At 54.5% G+C, this 19,925-nt stretch overlaps 1 protein-coding gene across 4 annotated transcripts in view; it reads left to right on the top strand.

Moving 5' to 3' along the window:
• Positions 1 to 19,925, top strand: part of DUSP22 (dual specificity phosphatase 22) — a 71,610-nt gene that overhangs the window by 37,892 nt on the left and 13,793 nt on the right. For 2 of the 4 annotated variants that reach the window (XM_024766403.1, XM_024766404.1), the window contains exons 5-7: positions 6,728 to 6,802; positions 8,420 to 8,591; positions 9,026 to 9,098. In XM_024766403.1, coding sequence (XP_024622171.1) covers positions 6,728 to 6,802; positions 8,420 to 8,591; positions 9,026 to 9,098 — 320 coding nt within the window. Of the gene's footprint in view, positions 1 to 6,727; positions 6,803 to 8,419; positions 8,592 to 9,025; positions 9,883 to 19,925 lie in introns of those variants that run through there. The other 2 variants (XM_024766401.1, XM_024766402.1) reach the window with 2 other exon arrangements.

The following is a 19,925-nucleotide window of genomic DNA, read 5'->3' on the forward strand; positions in this document are numbered from 1 at the left end:
GGCCAGTCATTCTAACGCCCCTGAACTTCAGTTCTCTCATCTGCAAACGCCTGCCTCCAGGATTTGTGGAGATGAGACCATGTGTGTGGAAGTGTTCTCTGTGACCTCCGAGCACTTTTGAAAATAAGTGTGTTTTTACTCCAAGTGCGTTGGTGCGTCCTGAGAGTTACAGGTGCCCAGGAGGCCCACTACAGATGCTGGGAAGGTGTGATCCGGGGGGGGCGGGGACAGAGGGTGCAGCAGCCGCTCCCCCGACTTCCGATGTCTCCTGGGTCTGTTCAGATCTTCTGGCAAAACCAGCTCGAGCCCAGTCAGCCTGGGGCCAGAGGACTAGCTCATAAGATTTGAACTTGTTCTCTCCTGTCCCAAGTGTGTACAGATGTCTTGTTACGATGTGTGGTTTGCCTTCTTACCCTTTCCTGGAATCGGGCCAAGCGTGTGGTCCAGCAGGTGGGTGCTGCGGCGTCTGTGCTCGGGGCTGGTGACAGGTCGAGCTGGGCAGTGGCCGTTGCTGCCGTCGTGAGTGAAGCCCTGCAGCAGCCTGACCTCGGGTTCAGTTGGAAAAGGGGGTCCAGACCATAACTCAGGGAAAGACAGTTGTGCTCATAGGCACGTGTGTGATTCTTTAGGGAAACTTTTATTTTTGATCCATTAGTAATAGCAAAGCTTATACACAAGTAGGGAATTAGGTGCATAAACGTGCGCGATTCTATAAGTGTTTCTTGCTTTAGTGAAGTTATGTAGAGATCGTGAAGGTAAGCTTGGAATTCGAGGGTACTTCGTATGTTAAGAGACAGCCTATGAAATAGTTTGAGTTTCTCTACCTGTTACAGATATTTCATTGGAAAGCGCAGCCTGCCTTTTAACCGCGAGCATGCATTCATTGTACAGTGAGACGGTTAACGCTGGCAGGCAGAACTCTTGACTTCTCTGTGTCACCCACCTCGCTTTGGGTAGCTTGTATTTATTACTCACCAAGTAGTAGGAGCGCGTGCAGGCTGACCGTGAACCTTCAGCTTCTGTACCATCAACCGACGTAGATGGTCCAGAGGCAAATCCTCTTACTGCTCTGGAAGCCCAGTTAGAACCAGAGGTCCTTTAGTCTAGCAGCTTTTACTTCCTGGTGCCTGAGAGTTCCTATATTTAAGGACAAAAATAAATTCTAGAAAACTGTATTGCTTATTTTTTTAAACTTAAAGATTTTAAAAATTCTTTCCAACTTTGGATATAATTTAAGGTTTTATATCCTAACTCTTTCCCCACAAATCCCTATACCAGCAGGGATTCTTCTTGCTAATTATGCTTAGTAAGAGGGTTGTGACCTTTGGAGACTACCTGCGTTCGGCCACCGCAGACGCGCCAGAAAGGTCAGTTTTCTGTCTTGGCCGTACTCCTCACAAATTCCCCTCTGATCTTCCAGGAATTTGAAATGCAGAACCCTGACCGGAGACAACAGTAACACATCAGAATTTTAGCTTGGTCCCGACTACTACCCTGCCTCACAAAGTCAGGACACATGAAAGTTCAGGTTCTCACAGTGGTGACAACCCCACAGAACCCAGGCTGATGCGTTCTGCGTGATTTGCAGAATTGGAGGCATCGTCGGGTTTATATCAAATGCACACCCCTTCTGCCAGTGGCAGACGTGCAGTGGTTGAGTGAACCGAGGCTTTTGGAAATGTTTGCTTTTGCTTTCTGTCTGTGCTTCCCTGGGCAGGTCGTTTGAACCTCACCTGTCTCCCCTGTGAAATACCTGTCTCACACGATTTCTGTAGCATTAGGTGAGGTAGTGCAAGTGTGTAAAAAGACACTAAGTGTCTCCAAAGAATCAGATTCCATATTCTGCCTCTTCAAGAAAGGAGTGTTAACGTGTCTTGAGAGTGAACGGTTGGAGGTATCGCAGCTTATTGTATTCATTCCTAGTTTAGTATTTATCAGATTGGTGTTTGGATTTAGACACCATAAGGGAAGGGTTATCTTTTTCGTCTTCTCTGTGGAGCTGCAGCATCGCATCTTCGCAGCAGAAACTTGGTGACAACAGTGGCTTGAGAGTCGAGCAGGGTCTCAGGTTCCTGGGGTTTTTGTGGAGAGAAGAGGCACCAGAAATGCAGAGAGCTTGCATTAAACCCTCCTTGCTTTATTCCACCTTCTGTCTTTTTGTGTGTGTTTTCTTTAGTTTAGCTCATGTCTTCTGTACGTTCAGCTCTCTTTTTCTCTCATTTACATTTTTCTTTACTTTTATTATTAAAAGGCAGTTTTGCAAGATCAGAGCTAAGTGGGCCCCGATGTGCTCTGTCCTGCTTCCAGACAGAGATGCACATACACACCTGCACATACACGACTCCTGAGGACGCTGCAGTCGCAGAAATGAGAAATATGTGGAAAACGTGTATTGCGTTTTTCATAAGACTCTTCACTTATTCAACTTAAAAACCTATTTTTTAGTCTTAGACTATGTCGTCATTGCTTTTTTGGGGTGGAACTGTTCTTTGTAAAATGATGTTGTAGTAGATGGTAGAGAGGGGATTTTTTTTGTTTGTTCTTAAAATGACCTTATTTGGCAAAATGAAAAGTACAGTACACATATTCCCCGCAATTTTTCTTTAAATGTTGACAATGCAGGAAATGTAAAAGTTGCGGAAGCCTTGACATAAATGTGCTGAAGGCTGTGTGCAGTCTGCTCCGGGTGGGGAAGTTTCCTTCCCGCTCACCTCGGGTGCAGTGAGAGCTGCCCGGTCAGCGCAGGGCCTGGGGGGGGCTGGACTGACTCTGCCCAGGAGGAAGCAGCTCTCTGATCTGAGCCCACCCTCCAGAGCCTGCACCCAGAGAGGACACTCCACCCATAGGCTTTTTTTTTAAACATTCTTTTCTGAGGGAAGAAACCCCGAAGGGTGCTGGCCTTTCCTGGTCTTTTTCTCCTTTGCTTTCCTGTATACATACCGCACACACGTGCACACACACGTGCACACACATGTTCATACTCTCATGAGGGGCAGGAGAAGTGGCCTGGATCTTGTGGCTGTGCTGTCAGCGCAGCCTGGTCTGGCACTGCTGGCTTTGGGGTGAGCCCAGCTGCCCCCCGAGGTGCTGGGCCAGACCTCCCACAAGTAGAGTCCCTCCCAGCAGGACAGGACCGCCTCAGACCTCCCAACAGTGGGGACCACAGCCTCCAAGTCTTGCAGTCTTGGAGTGAGAAGAGACTGTCCAGACTCAAAGAATGAGCGTCGTGTGGTGCGGCTTTGCTAGATTCATCCAGCATCCTTTCCCGAAGGTCAGGAACACCCAGCTGGTCCTGCTTTGGGCGTCTGGATGGAGAGGGCGGGCTGGGATGCACTGCCCAGTGGGGAGGGCAGCACAGACTGGGGAGGAGGAAGAAGGGGACAGTGGCACAGCTGCCAGGCTGTGTACCAACCCCACGGAAGGGCATCTCTCGCCCGGCCCCGTGCTCTCGGCGATTGTCGGCAGCTACACACTGGCAGCCACGCGCACGTGTAGGCATGCGTGCTTTTGGACGCGCCCAGGTGGCTGTCCTCCAGCAGAGCTTGACTGCCTGTCTTTGTGTGGAAGTAAAGGTACAGCACGAAGATCAGGAATAGGGAACCGGCGTTCAGTGGAACAGCCTGTGGCGGATGTGCTTCCCTCTGGGCTTCTGCTTTGATCCAGGGTTGAGCAACGTGCGGCCCGGAGCCCCGGGTATTTCCCACTGTGGAGGAGGGGGTGTGATAGCCGGGCCAGGGCTTATGTCACGAGCTTCCCTGGAAATAACCTACCCCCAGAGCACTGAGCGCACCTGCCTCCTGGCTTTCCTTGGAAGAGGCACTTCTAGGAGTGTCTGTCCGGCTTGGCCTCGTGTCCGGTCTTGCCCATGAGTCAGGTTTCGAGGTGGGGCTCCGAGCGGGCCCTCCGTGGGCATCATTAATCTCCTGGGCCGGAGCCCTTGTTCCAACACAGCGATGGGCAGGAGCCATCGGTGGGTTTTTCCTGGACTTAACGCCTGATGCAGACAGAGCCGAAAGAGGAGAGGCTGGGGGGAGACCCTCCTCACAGCTCCCTTGTCGGGGGGCCCCTCGCACACACGCTCTGGGCTCCGGCCACTTTAGACGTTTTCCTGCTGACCACACCCCACCTCAGTCTCTCATGCTGAGGTGTGGCAAAACTGATCCTTGAACCCAGCACCACGCCTTATTTAGGACCTGGGTTTCATCCTGTGTGTGGTTTCGGACATGCAGGCGTGAAAGGCAGACAGAAGAGGTTCCCACCCTGGGGTTTCAGTAAAGGGGCTCACTTGTCATCTCTGTAAGGCTCTGTAAGGTGTCGGTGGCCTCCCCAGGGCCGACAGGTCCCCGGGACAAGCCACCTGCCTGGCGTAGCCTCCACAGTGTGTTCCGAGGCCGTCCGTGCTCCCCACGCTCTCAGGCCGTTGTCTCTCGTTTCCTGATTTCGCTCTTCCTTTGCTTGGAGGGTGTTCTTCCCACCTGTCTCATCTCAGACACAGCTCTCCTGGACCAGAAAGAGCCCCACAGAGCACAGGCTAGAGCATGGGCTGCAGGCATGGAGAGGCCTCTTGGGAACCCTTGGATACTGCAGTGTGGCCAGCCTAGGGTACGGAGGCCACTAGCCTGCAGTTGAGATGAGCCTGGGTCCTGGGCGAGCTGCCTAGCCCTGGACCTACAGTCAAACCTGCCCACCCTCTGGCGTGTCTGCATGGGATACCACGAGGCAGAGGGTGGGTGGGCCACCTGTAGGTGGCCACATGAGTGGCTCCTCGGCCACATGAGTGGCTCAGTGTCTTTAAAACCGTTGCACTTGTTAATATCAGGTAGACAGTGCTTGGCTATAAATAGCAGAATATCTGATTGACAGTGTTTTAAGTTATAAAGACATTGATTTACTTCACTCCCTGCCCAAGAAGCCTGGGGTGGGTGCTCCAGGTCTGGGCAGCAGCTCCTGGAGCCCCCTTCCACCCCGGAGGCCTGCCACCTGTGGTCGCAGAGCGACTGACGCAACCCTGGGCATGAGCCACTTCCCAGTCCCCTGGCAGGAAGCCTGGGGCAGAGGTGCCCTTCCTTTTATCAGGAGGGGCCCCCAGCCCACAGCCTCCCCTTTACTTCTCTGTGGCCGGAACTGGAGGGAAGACGGGCCTCCGAGGGACTGGGAACTGCTGCCCCGACAGCCTCAGGGTGACGGAGGAGACCCCCTCAGCCCCAGCACTTCCCAATCATCAGAAGAGTTCACCGCCAGCTCCGCCTGCTGAGAGACAGGATGGGCGGCGCTCCCCGCCCTGGACCGTCACTCCTGCCTGTGCACGGGCAGCCTCGCCTCCAGGGCCACACCCTCCGCCCCTCCCCGCTCTGCTGCCTGGCCTTCCTGGCTTCTGCCTCACAGCCCTGCTCCGAGGAGGTCTCCTCGGATTTCAGGATCACAGCAGGAATCTTTCCTTGCCTGTTTTACAACAGGTCGGTTGGGGGAGTAGCGTCGCAGCGCCCTGCTTACTTTGTGCGTTTACACCTGGAGCGTTTGCCCCTGGGAAAGTCAGCAGAAGCACCCCTTGCCCTGCTCTATAGTCAGGTTTCAGGTGAGAGTCTAGAGTCTGTGGGTGGGAGCCTGGCCCCTCCACACATGGCGGCATCAGGCCTGCCACTAGAGTCTCCCCTGTGCCAGCTGCCCTAATCTAGCCAGGCACTGGCACTTAGGTTGCTGAGTTTCTCCTGCAGTCGATAGCTGGCTGAGTTTGTTTGTCCCAGCACCTGAATTTCCCCACTCTTGCTGGATTCATTCTCCCTGACATGAGACAGCAGACCTAGTTTGTGTGGCTGGGAACTGCATTTTATTCAGCTCTGAATCTCTTGCATCTTAGCAGAGTCCCTGCTAAATAATCGGTACTCAGTAGGTGTTGTGACTTTAGTCCGTGGGCATCTTTAGGTGTTTTGCTGCATTATAAGCCATTCAAAGGCAGGAGACATCGAAAAGCACGTACTCTGTAGTTGCCCTCAGAGTACTTGTACTTAACCCACCTGCCCATCTAGAACATGCTGGTGCACGCAGCTGGGCGGGGACCAGGGACAGGGGAAGGGGGTCCTATAAAAGCCGAGGGTCAGGAGAAAAGATCATGGTTTCATCTTCATGCAGAACCTCAGAGTTTGCAAAGCACATTGTTATATGTTGCTTCGTCCCAGCCTGTGACACATAGCTCCCACTTTCTAAGTGAGGTTAAGGGAAGCCAGGTGATATTCCCGAAGTCCCATATCCAGTGAGGCCGAGCGGGACTGGAGCAGCAGTTCCCCTTCCCCGGCCTGGAGGACGGGCAGACAGGACCTATCCACAGACGGTCAGAAGTGAACTGGCTTTAGAGCTCAGGGAGCCCACACTGGGTGGGCACCTCCCTCGCCTGGGTGGCTGGTAAGCAGGTCACTGTACTGCTGAGTGTTGAGGGGCCCAAACTGACCATGGGGCTGGGCAGGACCCACCCCCCAACAAGTCAGTGGCAACTGTGTGTTTCAGGGATCCCTTGCAGAGAACTTCTGACAATTCCAGCGGATGGGCTGCCCTCCCGGACCTCAGCGGTGTGGGTCGGATTCAAAGCCGAGGCCGTTCTAGCCCCGGTCGGTGACTGGGGTCTGAAGCTGTGAACTCAAGACCTTTACAATAAACCTCAGTGGAGTTTTCTTTTCATCATGCGTTGAGTAAAGTACAGAGATGTCACGTCTCTCCTTTCTCCTCACCCCAGGGCAAGACATTTCAAAGAAAGTATTCAATTCATCCACGAGTGCCGCCTGCGAGGTGAGGGCTGCCTTGTTCACTGGTACGTGTGCCCCTGCCGGATGACCCCTGGCCTGTTCTGCTTACCTCCCGCAAATGCCCAGTGCACACCCCACCTGACCCCACCTGCTTGTTAGTCATTGTTTGCTTTTGTGCAAAGAGAACTGTACATTTTTTCTTTCCTTTTCACTTAGGATTTTCATTTTCTCAGTTAGGTTTCTGCAGGGACTGTTGAGGTCACGACACAGAAACTCCTTTTCCAGCCTTCCTCCGAGATCCCGACAGAATATGGGCTCTGCCCAGTGCCCATTCAAAACACTGCTTCTTGCTGGAGAGTTTTGATTGCATGTGTGGGTGTTTAGCATTGCGTTACTGTCACACCAAAATGACCGTTTCTTCTCAGTTTATAGATTGGAGCTTTTATGTGTTTGGGGCTTATACTTTGCTTTGAAGAGAACTGAATAGACTCTTAGAATTGAGCAGTTCCTATGCAGCTATCCACCTGCATTCAGCTGCCGTCTGTGTGGTACACACACACACCTGTGCACACATCGTGCAGAGAAAGCTGCTCTGAGACACAGAACTCAAGCACGGTGCCCCGCACCTGACACATCGCAAGCACTCAGGGAATGTGGGCCCTCGTTTCATCGCTGCCCATTTTCATTTTACTTTTAAAAGGAGCAGGACATGTGATAAACACAAAGTGCAGGTTTTCTGGCATTTGCTTCAAAACGCTTTGCGGCACAGTCAGGGCCGTTTCAAGGGGCTCTGGAGTCCTGTGCCTGGTGAGGGCATCTGCCCGGGTGCAGCCCAAGAGTGTATTTTTTTTAACGCTCTCTCAGTTTTTCTGATATGCAGGAAGAACCGCTACTTGAGAGTGGTTTTTTACTATTATTATTATTTATATTTGAATATGTGCAGGCCTGATGTTCTAGGAATTTGTATCTCATACAGTTGTGTCAATCTGAAGATAGGCTTTTCTAAAAATGAGAAATTTGCTAAACTTCCCCATCTTAAACCGTTGCTGAGCACTCCAAGTCTGACGCAGCACAACCTCTCTGACTGCCGTAATTTGCATGTGCATTTAGAATCGGTCCCTTACTCAGCCTGTGAGAGAAAATTGACCGTTATGGCCTGCAGAGCGTGCCCACGCTGGCACTCTGCTTATGTATGTGAGGAGGATCACAAAACATTTGGTAAGGGCTTCTGTATTTAATGAGTTTTTTAAGTTATAGACTTGGCCCTTGTATCCCTAAGAAAACCAGACTCTAAAAGTGTGAAGCTGTCTGAACGGCTGCAGATCATAACTGGGTTTGTTGCTCAGATCCTGGACCCCTCCAGCCCCTGGATGTCCTTTAGTTACTTTGTCTGTCCAGGGAAACAGGGACTACCTGAAGAGGAGCTCAGGAGCAATAGGGAATCAGACAGTGACGTGTCCGGAGACACAGCCGGTAGAAAACCAATAAAAAAATGAGGCTGCACAGGTAAAGGATGCCTGAGATTCTAGTGTCATAAGGGAGAGAGAGCTGGTATGTTCTGAGTAATTTCCTAGTAACGTGCTGGCTTGCTGTGCACTCCCACCCCAGGGCGGGCAGGCTTCCGCAGTGAAGCCTTTGGAGTCCCCGACCCTCCCTTGCCTGTGTGGTTCTTGGCCCTGCAGCCTGGCCGGCGTCTCCAGGAGTGTGACTCTGGTGGTCGCATACATCATGACGGTCACCGACTTCGGCTGGGAAGATGCCCTGCGCACTGTGCGTGCGGGGAGGTCCTGTGCAAACCCCAACCTGGGCTTCCAGAGGCAGCTGCAGGAGTTTGAGGAACACCAGGTCTGTCAGGTGAGCGTGCTCAGGGGCTGGGAACACACCTCCGTCTTTCCGTGCCCTCCTAGACTTGTGGAGGCTGGAAAGGCCCCCAGAGGTCGGCTGGTCCGAGGACACCCCTTCAGCCCCTCTGCAGTATCACTGGCCACTCGTCTGCCAGCCGCTGCGGTCATTCCCTTTTCCCACTGTCCTCAGGCCCCATGTTCGTTTCTGTTTCTCTGCCTTGGGGTCAAGTGCCATTTCCTTGGTCAGGCTTGCTTTCACGTTCTCAGGCCAGAACCTGGAAGAAGCAGTCATTTCTCTTGCTAGACACTGGCTGGCCAGCCTCAGAGCTGACTGCCCGATGCCCCTTGGCCCCCTGTTCATAGGGGCAAACCTACACCATCAGGTAACAGGTGAGAGTGTAGGGGATGAGCTGTGTGACATCCTGGTTTGTTTCACTTCTCCAGTTCCGCCAGTGGCTGAAGGAGGAGTACGGAGAGAGCCCTTTGCGGGATGCAGAAGAAGCCAGAGGCATTCTGGGTAAATACAAAGAGCAGGGGCGCGCGGAGCCCCCGCCTGGCGCCAGGCGCTGGGGTGGCCTCCCGGCCTCACCTCCTCTGGCCTACGGCAGCTGCACCACGGAGACCTAGCGGAGCCCTTGGCGCCCCTGCCCGCGGACAGGAAGGGGTGTCCCGGTGGATCCGGGCCCCCCCGAGACCCCAGCAGCCCCACCCCCAGCTTCTGCGCCGCAGGCTGGGGAGCGTGCACGAGCGCGCGCTCGTGTGTGTGTGTGTGTGTGTGTGTGTGTGTGTGTGTGTGTGTGTGAGCGAGCGCGAGTGCTGGATGTGCGCGCTGCGGGAGCTGCCATGAAAGCCACACTGCCGGCGTCGGCCTCACTGCCTTTCCCCGTGCGAGGTCTGCTGGAAGGCACTTGGAGGTGGCCGTGGAGGGCCCCCTGCTGCAGCCGGCCCTGCCCAGCCCTGCCCTTCCGCGCCCTACTCGGTGGTGCCTGCCTGAACCGCCTGCCCTTGGGTCGTGTGGGGAGCACCCCAGACGCCCGCCCTCGGCCCCCGTCCAGCTTCCCCTCCTCCCAGCCCCCCCCCGCTGCTCTCACTCTGGGGGCCTCCTCACAAGGCTTGCATGCACCTTTGGGATTTGGGAAGAAAGAGCAGTCGTTAGGCACTGTCACGGTTTGCGCTTAAAAATACATTTAAAATGCCTGAGCACTTATTAAGCGCCTTTGTGTCTGCTGTGGATTTGGGATTTGATCTCAGCTACCTCATGAAATGGTTTTTGATAAAGTGTTTTTCATTATTCCAATCAACTCTGCCTCATGGGTGAAAGCGTTTGGTCACGATGGCTTTTGAAGCCAACGGGAAAAGGATCGTATCATTGGGCCACTCGAAGCTTCTGATGCGGGCTTTGGGGGTGCTTTGTGGTGGGTAAAGCCGAAGTCAGGCCAAGCCGGGGGCCAGGCTCCACACTCGTGCGGGCCGCAGATGTGCAGCAGGAAAAGAAAGCGCAGCCGCGGAGCTCCTCACCTACAGCCACGGCAGTTTGCTCTAAAGTAATGTTTTCCTTAAACCAAAAAGCAATGTAAATATGTTAACAGAAGTATTTAGGAGTCAGCTTGAAGGCTTAAATGCGGGTACAATGTGAACGCCTAGATCTGTTCCTGTAACCTGAAATGTTGTCCTAATATTGGTCGCCAGTAACATTCTTTCTCCACAGCCACCCCAGGGATTCTCAAGTACTGGGCCTCTCTCAGAAGGCTGCAGTATACCTGAAATATTGCAAAGCCAGAGTTTAGGTGCTGCCCGGAAGAAAAGCAGCCGGAGTTCATTTTTCAGTGTCCAGAAGTAATTTGTGAACTCACCTGTTTTCATTTTAAACATATGCAATTGTGTCATCACGTTGGGAACTACACGTCCTCTTTGACAAGGGAAGGATTTTTACCTAACTCCCCTGCTGTGGCTCCTTCTTCGGCCGTAGCCCTGCTGCCCCCAGGCCATCTCAGGGCCCTGCTGCCCCACCCGGTGACCATGTGGTGATCGCGGTTGCCACTCCTGAGGGCCCTGCTGGGCACACCTGCCCCTGGGGACTGTCTCCTGGGCTGTTTCGTCCTGGGGTCTCGCCTCCACCACACGTGCACGCATCTGAGGTGAAGGGCAGCTGCACGCGCTGCACCCGCCCTTAGCTGGGGTGTGGATCCCACTTGCTCTTCCACGGGCGCCACGAGGCCCGTTCGGAGGCTGCCCCTGGCAGTGGTGCTGCTTTATTTTAAGGCCACTGCCATCCTCCAGAAGGAGGGTAGTGACGGCAGGAGACGTGAACTGCTTTCCCTGGGAGAGAAAGCGAGTCCCCCGCTTGAGCAGAGGGAAGTCCGGGGGGTGCGCAGGGCCATCTCCCAACTCCAGTCTCAGCTTCAATGTGAAGGACAGTAGCTGGTGTGAAGAGCAGTTTAAGTTGATTTCCCAGCGTTCTCTCGTCTCACTCACTCCAGTGGGGCAAGAAGAAAGTGTAACGTTTTACTTAAAGGAGAGGTCTGGCGGGACCACGGGAGCTGAGGCGCGTGGGCTCAGTGGATGAAGGAGGCTTGACCTGTGTGCTGCGCCTGCAGCGCCTGGGCGCTCCTGGCAAGGGCTCGGGGCAGGACACTTTGTGCCAGAACGGCCCCTGATGGGTGTGGGGTGACGGGCACCACAATGCTTATTCTGACTTAATAGGCCTACCTGGGTGAAGAACAGGTGATCCAGGTGGAGGTGCCAGGCCTCGAGGCCCCGAGGTGTCTCCACTGCCCACCTGTGAGGGCGTGCCGGGGGGCGTGAGGAAACAGCATGAGGGAAGCAGGGTTTCTGGCGACGGCCCCAACCCTGTGGGCTCCCCTACCCCTCGTGGCACCCACGACAGTCACCGAGTAATCGGTGCTCTGCGGGTCACGAACTATCACCTTGAAGCCGTATAAACCCACAGAGAAGGTATTATTTCATTCACTTGAGGCTCAGAGAGGCCAAGAAACACACCGAAAACTAAAAACGTTAGTGCTACTTTGCCTGAACCCAGGTTTTGATCTCAAATCAGTGTGCGATGTGAGAGGGAGGGGCAGAGTGCCCTGGGCTTTGCACTTAGAGGTTTGTGAGGCTCTAACGCCAGGGCCCCTGGGAGAGCCAGCACCGCTGCCGTGTGCACAGCTGTCCAAGCCAAAGCCAGCACCGCTGCCGTGTGCACGGCTGTCCGAGCCAAAGCCTCTGCCCGCTCCCCCCAGTCTCTCTGGGGGTTTTGTTTGGGGCCATGGTGGGTGGTGGCCAAATGCACACGGACGTTTCCGTTAGATGGTATTAACCGTGCTTAGATGTTAGAGGCAGAGGCCCCTTCTCCGAGACCAGAGCAGGTGTTCAGGTCACGTGGACATGGGGACAGTGAACCCCCCTGCCCCCAGGGCCTTGCCTTGTTAGAGGAGGGGTCGTGGCCCTGGCAGTTTCTTTAGGCTGTCTTTTCTGTGATGTTCTTTGAACACAGGTCTGTCCAGCCTGGGTCTCAGGATCGTGACCCATGGTGGAAGAGACCTGCACTGCCTCTCTTCATTCAGTCATTTGCCAGTTTGCTTGAGAAATGCTTATTCATCCCAGCTGGCACTCTGGGACTCAGGCAGGGTGCACAGACCCACCCCTGATTCTCAGAAAGACTAGCTTGGTGGGGTTGGCAGTTAGGAAAACTGGCGGTTACAGAGCCGGCCATAAGCACTGGTATAGGTGCCCTTGGTGCTGTGTGTGGGGAAGGCACAGAGAGGCCATTCCAGTTTGGGTGAGGGAGGTCGTGTCCCAGGACGGCATCTCGGAGGAGGTGGTACCTAATCGGGGCCTGAAGCATGAGTGCTGGAATTGGCTGGCACAGTGGGTGCGGGGGAGTCCAGGCAGGGGCCTGGCATGCGCGCAGGAGAGGCCATAGTCTCTCTGGGTGACCAGAGTAGGCACAGGGGTGGGCGCTGATGAGAGGTGCAGACAAAGCTGCAGAAACAGGCAAAGGCCCAGGCTTTCGCTCTCTGCTTGGCACAGTAACTGGTTTCCTTCTCACACCAGCCCTGGAGCTGACCAAGCTCAGAGGGCGGGTGCCCTGCAGCTTCCCGCGGTCTGGTCGCCAGGCGTGGAGCCTTGCAAGCGCGTGGACGCCGTTTTGCAGGCACGGAGTGGGGCTTGCCGAACGTGCTGGGCAAGCAGGCACCGTGATGGTGCGGGGGAAGGGGGCCCACGCTGGGGGCCTGTCGAGAGGCAGCAATCACGGCCATCCAGGCGACAGTCGTGGCGCCCAGAGCGGGGCTTTGGTGCGGAGGTGAAGGGGCTTGAGGGAGACTGGGGAGTGGGAGGCCATTGCTCCCAGGACCAGAACCCGTGAGGGGCTTGCTTCCCTGGCGATGGCTCTTCCCACACCGAGGTGGGGTGTGGACTCTGGCACGTTGAGGGCAGACTGAAGGGGCCGCTGGCCAGAGGCGTCCACGGGGCTCACGCCCTGCTGGCACCCAGCTTCGCGCACCAGGGGCTCAAGTCTGTCCACAGACCCGGAACAGACTCCCAGGCACCATACTTGCGACAATTCATGTCCAATCCAAATGTCCAATTTATTAATTTATTGTGAAAGATAAAACATTAGCTTTATGAAGACTAATTTTATCCCCTAACTAGGCTGTCTTTCATTATCAGATTTTTGGAAGCCAACATGCTGTACACCTTAACTTACACAATGTTATATGTCAGTTATATCTCAATAAAGCGGGAGAAGAAAAGGAGTAAAGCACCTTGTAAATTAGTCCTGAGGTATCTCCCTACGCTCCTGGATGTGGGGCTGAGACCTGGGGGCGGGGTGTCCTGACAGGCGTGCCCAGAGAGGCGTGCTGTTGCCATCGCGCCCTGGAGCAGTTCTGCAGCCTCCAGCCTCCTATGTCCCCGTCCCCGTCCACGTTCTCAGCAGCCACCCTGGTCCGCGCTCCCTCTGCCTGAGCTGGTTCTCTGACTTAACTCACGTCTCTCAGAGCAACTTTGTGAACCTTGGGCTTCCCCCTGGGGATAGGTTCCCCCTGGGGGCTTTTTTATGTATGGGGTGCTGATTCTCTCCAGCTTCCGTCTCAGCAGGGGACCCCACTTCCAACTTCTGGGGCTGCTTCCTGTTGCTGGTGCATGAGACAGCCTACAAATTCCAGGGACTGCTGTGCATGCGTGTGTGTGCACACAGCTGTGTTCTGTTGTTTTTAAATTTTATTTTAGAGGACTCCTTAGCCTTCAGGGGAGCCATGTGGGCAACGTCAAGGGGCATCGGGACCTTAGGCAGCAGAACCTGGGAGCCCAGGGAAAGTCAGAGCTGGTCACGACAGGCTGCCCTGCACACCAGCATCTAGTCTTGAAAATAGGGAACATGCTAAGACTCAATACCCTGTGATCCCACATTAGGTGACCCCTCCCATCCTGACCCTGCGTTATTAATAATTTTATCGAGAATGTGCTTTCAACACGCTTGTATTTATAGATGTACTTAAGAAGAAATCACCAAGACTTCGGAGGGAAGTTCCTCTTCCCTTTCCTTTTTATTGCCCAGAGAAAGGGAGGGAAAAAGAAACAAACAAACAAAAAAAAAACGGCCTTTGACTTGTTCCCGGAGGCTTGAGAACGTTCACCGTCCCTTCCGAGGGTTTACTGGGGTCTCGCTGGGCCCCCAGCTAGGACACCCAGGCTGTCAGGTGCTTGAATCCGGTGACGGCAGCTGCATTTCACTGGGACACTTTGCTCTCTTGCTTCCCCCCAGCTGCAACAGTGGGACGTGATTATCGCAGCCAGTATCAGAATTCGCGTTCTCTTCTGCAGCCTGGGCTCCGCCACCTCGCCGCGAGGCCGCGGGGCCGCTCTGGGCTCACTGTCGGGGAAGCGTTGCCATCCCCGGCTTAGCAAACACCTGCCGGGTGTGTAAAGGGCTCTGGCGGCCTTGACTGAGCACAGGCCGCCGGTGTTCTGATACCGGCGCTGTGCTGCGTCTGTGGGGAAGGGATCGGACCTGAGAACGTCCTTTATACCAAGGCCTGTGTAGGAAAACTAGATGGGGCAGGGGGGCTGGTTCTGGGGGAGGACAATCCCTTCTAGTATCGATAGTTCGGGACAGTTTTTGGAAACAACGCTGACCGTGCCAAGAGCGTTTTGGGAGCTCGACCCAGGGAGACACATCAGCTCATGGGGGTCGGGGCCTGGCCCCCCGGACACTCTCACGATGAGCACGTGTGTGATGGGACCTTGACGTGTGTGTCCCTCCGGGAGAGGGACAGAGTCCACTTGCCCCCAGACGTGGCCAGACCAGCACAGACAGGAACCGTGCTTTCTGGCGAGCTGCCCTGCCTGTCAGTCGGCTCTGGGTTTCCCCAAGGCACTGATGGGAGCCTTTTTGGAAAATAATAATCGAAAGGCCTCCATGTGCCCCAGAGAAATGTCACCTGCTTTGCAAAGGGTGTGCCCTTCACGGCAAGAGGCCACGGGCGCCCAGCTTCCTCAGAGGACATCCAGAGAGGCCCGTCCCGGCTCTGCCGGACGTTCCATTCCCCTTGGTGTGTGTGAAGCACACGGATGCCAACAGGAACAGCAGGACGGTGTGAGATCAGGTGCATCTCAGGTGTGCTGCACGGTGGGCCATTCCCGCGGCACGAGAGCCCCTCCTGAGTCATCCGCTGCTGGGAGCTCGGAGCTGCGGGTACCGATGCGCAGCTCGGGGCAGAGGTGGTGCCGGGCCGGGAGAGCGCAGCCGAGGCCTGGACCCGTGACCAGGTGGCCTGGGAGAAGTCCACTGCGACCCCAGTTCCCTGGAACACCTTGGGAGCCCCCGAGGAGGCAGCCCACCCTATGGGGACTTCTTCTCAGACCCGCCTGAAAGAAACTCCCTGGGAGGGGTGAGCGGGGTTGGACGGCACCCTGTTTGGTGGCGCAGAGGTGTAGCCAGAGCCCACCTTGCAGCCCCCGGGGTGGCCCCTTATGGTCTAGGAAGGCCCCTTTGGCCCCCCTCCCCCCATCTGGAGGACAGAACAGGCAGCCTCTGGACGGTCAACAGTCACTGAGCACTTAGTGTGTGATGTTCCCGAAAGCGCAGCCTCTCGACAATCTTGTCACATAGGTTTTACTTTTATCCCCAATTTTGAGATGAAGAAACTCTAGAAATTCTAGAGAACTTGAGTGTTGTCCAGTCTCAGGCCAGGAAGTGGCAGAGTGAGGCCTGGAGTCCAAGCAGCCTGACCCCACTGCGCTAAGGTCGCCACTTCCTTGTAAACGCCAGCACCCCTGGGGCAATGCCAGTGGGTGCGGGCATCCACGCTGGAGTTCTCTCCTGAGGTCGGGGCCTCGTGGGGAGACAGGAGGAACACAGGTGAGGCACGAGGGAAGCCTTTCTTCTTTCCACCACATCCCCTTGCGTGGGCGCTGTGTCCGCCATACGTGCCTCCACCGGGCCTTCCTGATACCTCCCAGGGTGGCGGGCAGAGTCCTGGGGTGTCGTGGCGCCCCAGGAGGCCCTTTTCAGGAACACGGAATTGGACCAGAGTGGGGTTGGTGCTGGGAGCCCAGCACCTGAAGCAGATGGCGTTCTGTCCTTGAGGTGCAGCGTTACACAAGTTGAGGGGCTCCGGGGTGGGGGGGTTGTGCAAGAAGCCCAGGGATTTGCTGTTATTCAGCTCAGATAACTCAGTGGAGTCTCATCAAGGACAGAGGCAGGGGAAGCAACAGTGTGTTGAAGGAACAGGGGGCCTCCTTCTGACTTTGGGGCTGAGGGCAGGGCTGGGGGCAGGGAGGCAAGGGCAGGTCTTCAAGAAGGACGGGAAAGCTGGGGGCAGAAGAAGTTTCCCATCCTGTGTCCTGTCCTGACTCCCCAGACCCAGTGGGATGCTGGCTGGCAGGGTATTCTGCTTGCTGCGGGCCAGACTCCTTCCTACAGGCAGCCCTGGCCCTCAGCATGGGTGGGACGGAGAGTCCGTGATAGGAAGAGGAAGTACCACCGGCTTCCAAGAAGTATCAGTGTCAGCAGCTGATGCTAAAAGTGGGTCTGAGAGAGGAGCCTGGGTTCTCCTCCACGCTTTGCCCCAGAAGCATGCTGTCGGGGGCTTGGCCTGTGACTCACCGCTTTCATCTTTAAAACGCATCCTAGAAGCATCCATGCCTGCCAGTGTGCCCCCCCCGCCCCCGATCTGTACTTCCCGTGGCCCATCTGGAGGAATGACACCCTCCAAGGGAAGGCCAGCAGGGTCGGGTGGCCTCTGATATCTGCTATGAACTGTGCCCCCCTGTGAAGGGCGGGGGAGGATGGACTGCGTGCCTCAGTCAGGCCTCACTGCCCAGCTCGCGCAGGCGCCCAGCAGCTCGCGCAGGCCGCCATGGGGGAGGGGAGGAGCCAGGCTTGGCGGCCCTGCCTTCAAAGGCTTTTTAACTGAGTTGGGGAGAGGGGGCAGTCACTCCGGAATGTCCTGTGAGCAAATGCTGAGCTAGAAGCACAAATGCAGGCCAGGAGGCCTCTGCAGTGGAGGGTGCGCTGGCTGGGGCTGGAAAGGGAGGGGAGTCAAGGGCCTGCTGGGCGGAGGGCGAAGGAGGGGGGCGGCACGGCCAGGTGCACTTGGAAGCAGATGTGCAGGGCATCTGGGGGCCTGGCTATGACTGGCAGGCAGGATGGGCTGGAGGCGGGGGAAGAGCTGTGAGGGAGGGCAGGCGTCAGCCCGATGGGCTCCCGCGGGACCTTCCCGAATACGAATCCACCAGGCCGGGGGACTGACATAGGTAGGTCATCGGCACCTTGAAGTAGTGGCGGGCAGTGCTGGTTTGGGTTCCTCAGAGGCAGAGAGGGTCAGGCGCCAAAGGTGACTGGCGGGTAGCACCTGAAACGGGCGGGGGAGGAGGCTGGCGGGGCCGGGGGCTATCAGGCCGGGGGCGGTACGGCGGCCCCAGAGAGTGGTCCGAGCCTGGCGGCGCTCACCGTGCGCCCAGGCTGGGGCGGCCCGGCCGCTCTCCGGGGTCCCCAGGTGCTGCAATGCGACCCTGCAGAGGTACTTCTGCACAAGGGTGTCCCCGGCAGGGCCGCCGAAATGCTTCAGCCGCGCTCCAGACTCCAGAGCTGGAGCTTCCAGGCAGCATGGTCACCAGGTGCCCCTGGCGACCTGAAGTCCCCTCCCCGCCCCCAGGTGCGGCACCAGGACTTGGGGGATCCCTTCTGCCCCTCCTCACAGCCGTCCCTCCAGGGGGTCAGCAGGGCCTCAGCGCTCCCGGTGCAGGAGATGTGGAGACGCACTGGCCACAGAGCATTTAGTACAAATAACTTTTAGCAATAAACAACTAAACGTTGATCTGTCTACCAAGAGCCAGCAATCCTAAACCATTCCAGTGCTAAAATACTCCTCCCCCAAAATTTCTTTGGTTGACCCAAGTCTAAATAACGGCTGTGTCTGCTGTAGAGTCTTAATAATATTACATCACCTTTAGATGTGGGTGTTTTTATTACATCATCTTTAATTAACGATGTTTTCTACACGATGTGAATGTAGAGAATCCCAGTTAACAGGCAGCACTGGCACAGAGGGAATCAGCTAGGCTTAGCTTTGCCTTTTTCTTTTTCACTAAATTCAGAAAGACTTGGAATCCGAGCCCCACGGGGGCAGTTTGGTCTCCAGCCTGCAGAGTAGATTTGAAATAACCAAGGGCAGCCCCTGTGTAACCACCTGAACATTTACTTGCCTTTACAATTTGGGGGCTGGAGAGATATTTGAAAGCTACCAGAATTGGTCCCAAAGACGCATAGACATGCTATTTATAGAATTTGATGTGAAATGGGTTTGCTATAAATGTTTCCCAGTCTTATGCTTTTAAAACTTTTCCTAACTATTTGTATCGATATATCTGTTGCTTAACGTGAAAGAAATTTTTCAAAATTAAAATAAAGCAAAAGAGGTCTGTGATCAATGATGAGTGAAGCTAGATTGACAAATCTGACATAAAGAGAAGCTCGGTTCTCCTTATGTTTATTTGACAAATCTGACATAAAGAGAAGGTCGGTTCTCCTTATGTTTATTTGTTAACTTTTGCAACAAATTTACAAAAGTTAAGGCTTTAAAACAAATTGTAATTATTCATTAATGTGACAGACCAACGTATAGGTACATATGTATTTCCCCAATTTTCAAAATATACTTTATTGCAATTGAAAAGTATTAGTCCATGACTTTTTTCTTCTTTTTACTGTGATTTTCATTTTTGTTCTCATTTATTTATTGGAGCGATAAGTATAAAATTCAACAAGAACATTTTTAACAGCATGTGTTTATGTTCTGTCCCGTATTCTTTTTTGTTTAATTCCGTGACCATTACTGGCTGTCACACAGAGGACCCTGGTGTCATGTATGCTGTGTGGACCTGTGCTCACAAGCTCCCTAGGAAACACTGAGGCCCTGAAGCCCACTGGTTTTACTGCAGCCTATGTGCGTGGGTCTCCCGACCCCATTCTGATTTGGTTTTTTCACGTTTCCTAATACCCGAGACTTCACTAATCTGTTTCTGTTGCATTCTCTGTAGAGGCACAAGTGAAAAGATAATGAAAATTCTCTGATTTTTCAAATGTTCATTTTTTCTGGTCCTTCCTTCAAAGATAATTGAAGATTATTATTGTTTTTTGGGGGGACCCTCGGTGAGAAAGCTGCTCTATGTTTCCTGTGCGGTGTTCTCCTGTGGGTGTCCCTTCCACTAAGAGGCTCACATATGAGAATCTGCACTTCACAAGACGTGAGCAGAGGCTGAAGCATCCCCCCTCTCGCATCAATGTGTCTTTAAATTGCCGTCTCTCCTAGCGCATTTCAGAGACTCAGATATATAATAATTCTACAAACATACAACTTATTAAGACTGTCTCCTCTATTGCAAAAATCACGATGTTCCTCTATTTGGTGAGGGACCTAATTTAAGTGTTTGTGAGATTTTGATGAATCCCAGTCATGAAGCACGCCCTTCTCCTGTGCCAAAAATCACCAAGTGCATTTCTTTCTTTTTTTTTCTACTGAAGTTTAGTTGATTTACAATATTGTGTTAGCTTCAAGTGTACAGCAAAATGACTCAGTTTTACGTACTTTTTCCACATTCTTTTCCATTGTAAGTTATTACAAGATACTGAGTAGAGCTCCCTGTGCTGAGCAGTAAATCCTTGTCGCTCACCGAATGCATTTCTAAGGTGGGAGTGCCAGCCTCGGCAGCGGGCCCTCAGCTCCCTGGGGGCGGGGCCCGGCTCTCGGCAGGTGCCTGAGTCTCCTGGTCATAGCTCCCGGAGTCTCGCTCCCATCAGGCTGTCCTGCCCCGAGCAGGGCGCCTCAGAGGCCCC

This window comes from Neophocaena asiaeorientalis, unplaced genomic scaffold, assembly GCF_003031525.2.
Source record: "Neophocaena asiaeorientalis asiaeorientalis breed wild unplaced genomic scaffold, Neophocaena_asiaeorientalis_V1.1 scaffold8, whole genome shotgun sequence".
NCBI lineage: Eukaryota > Metazoa > Chordata > Mammalia > Artiodactyla > Phocoenidae > Neophocaena > Neophocaena asiaeorientalis.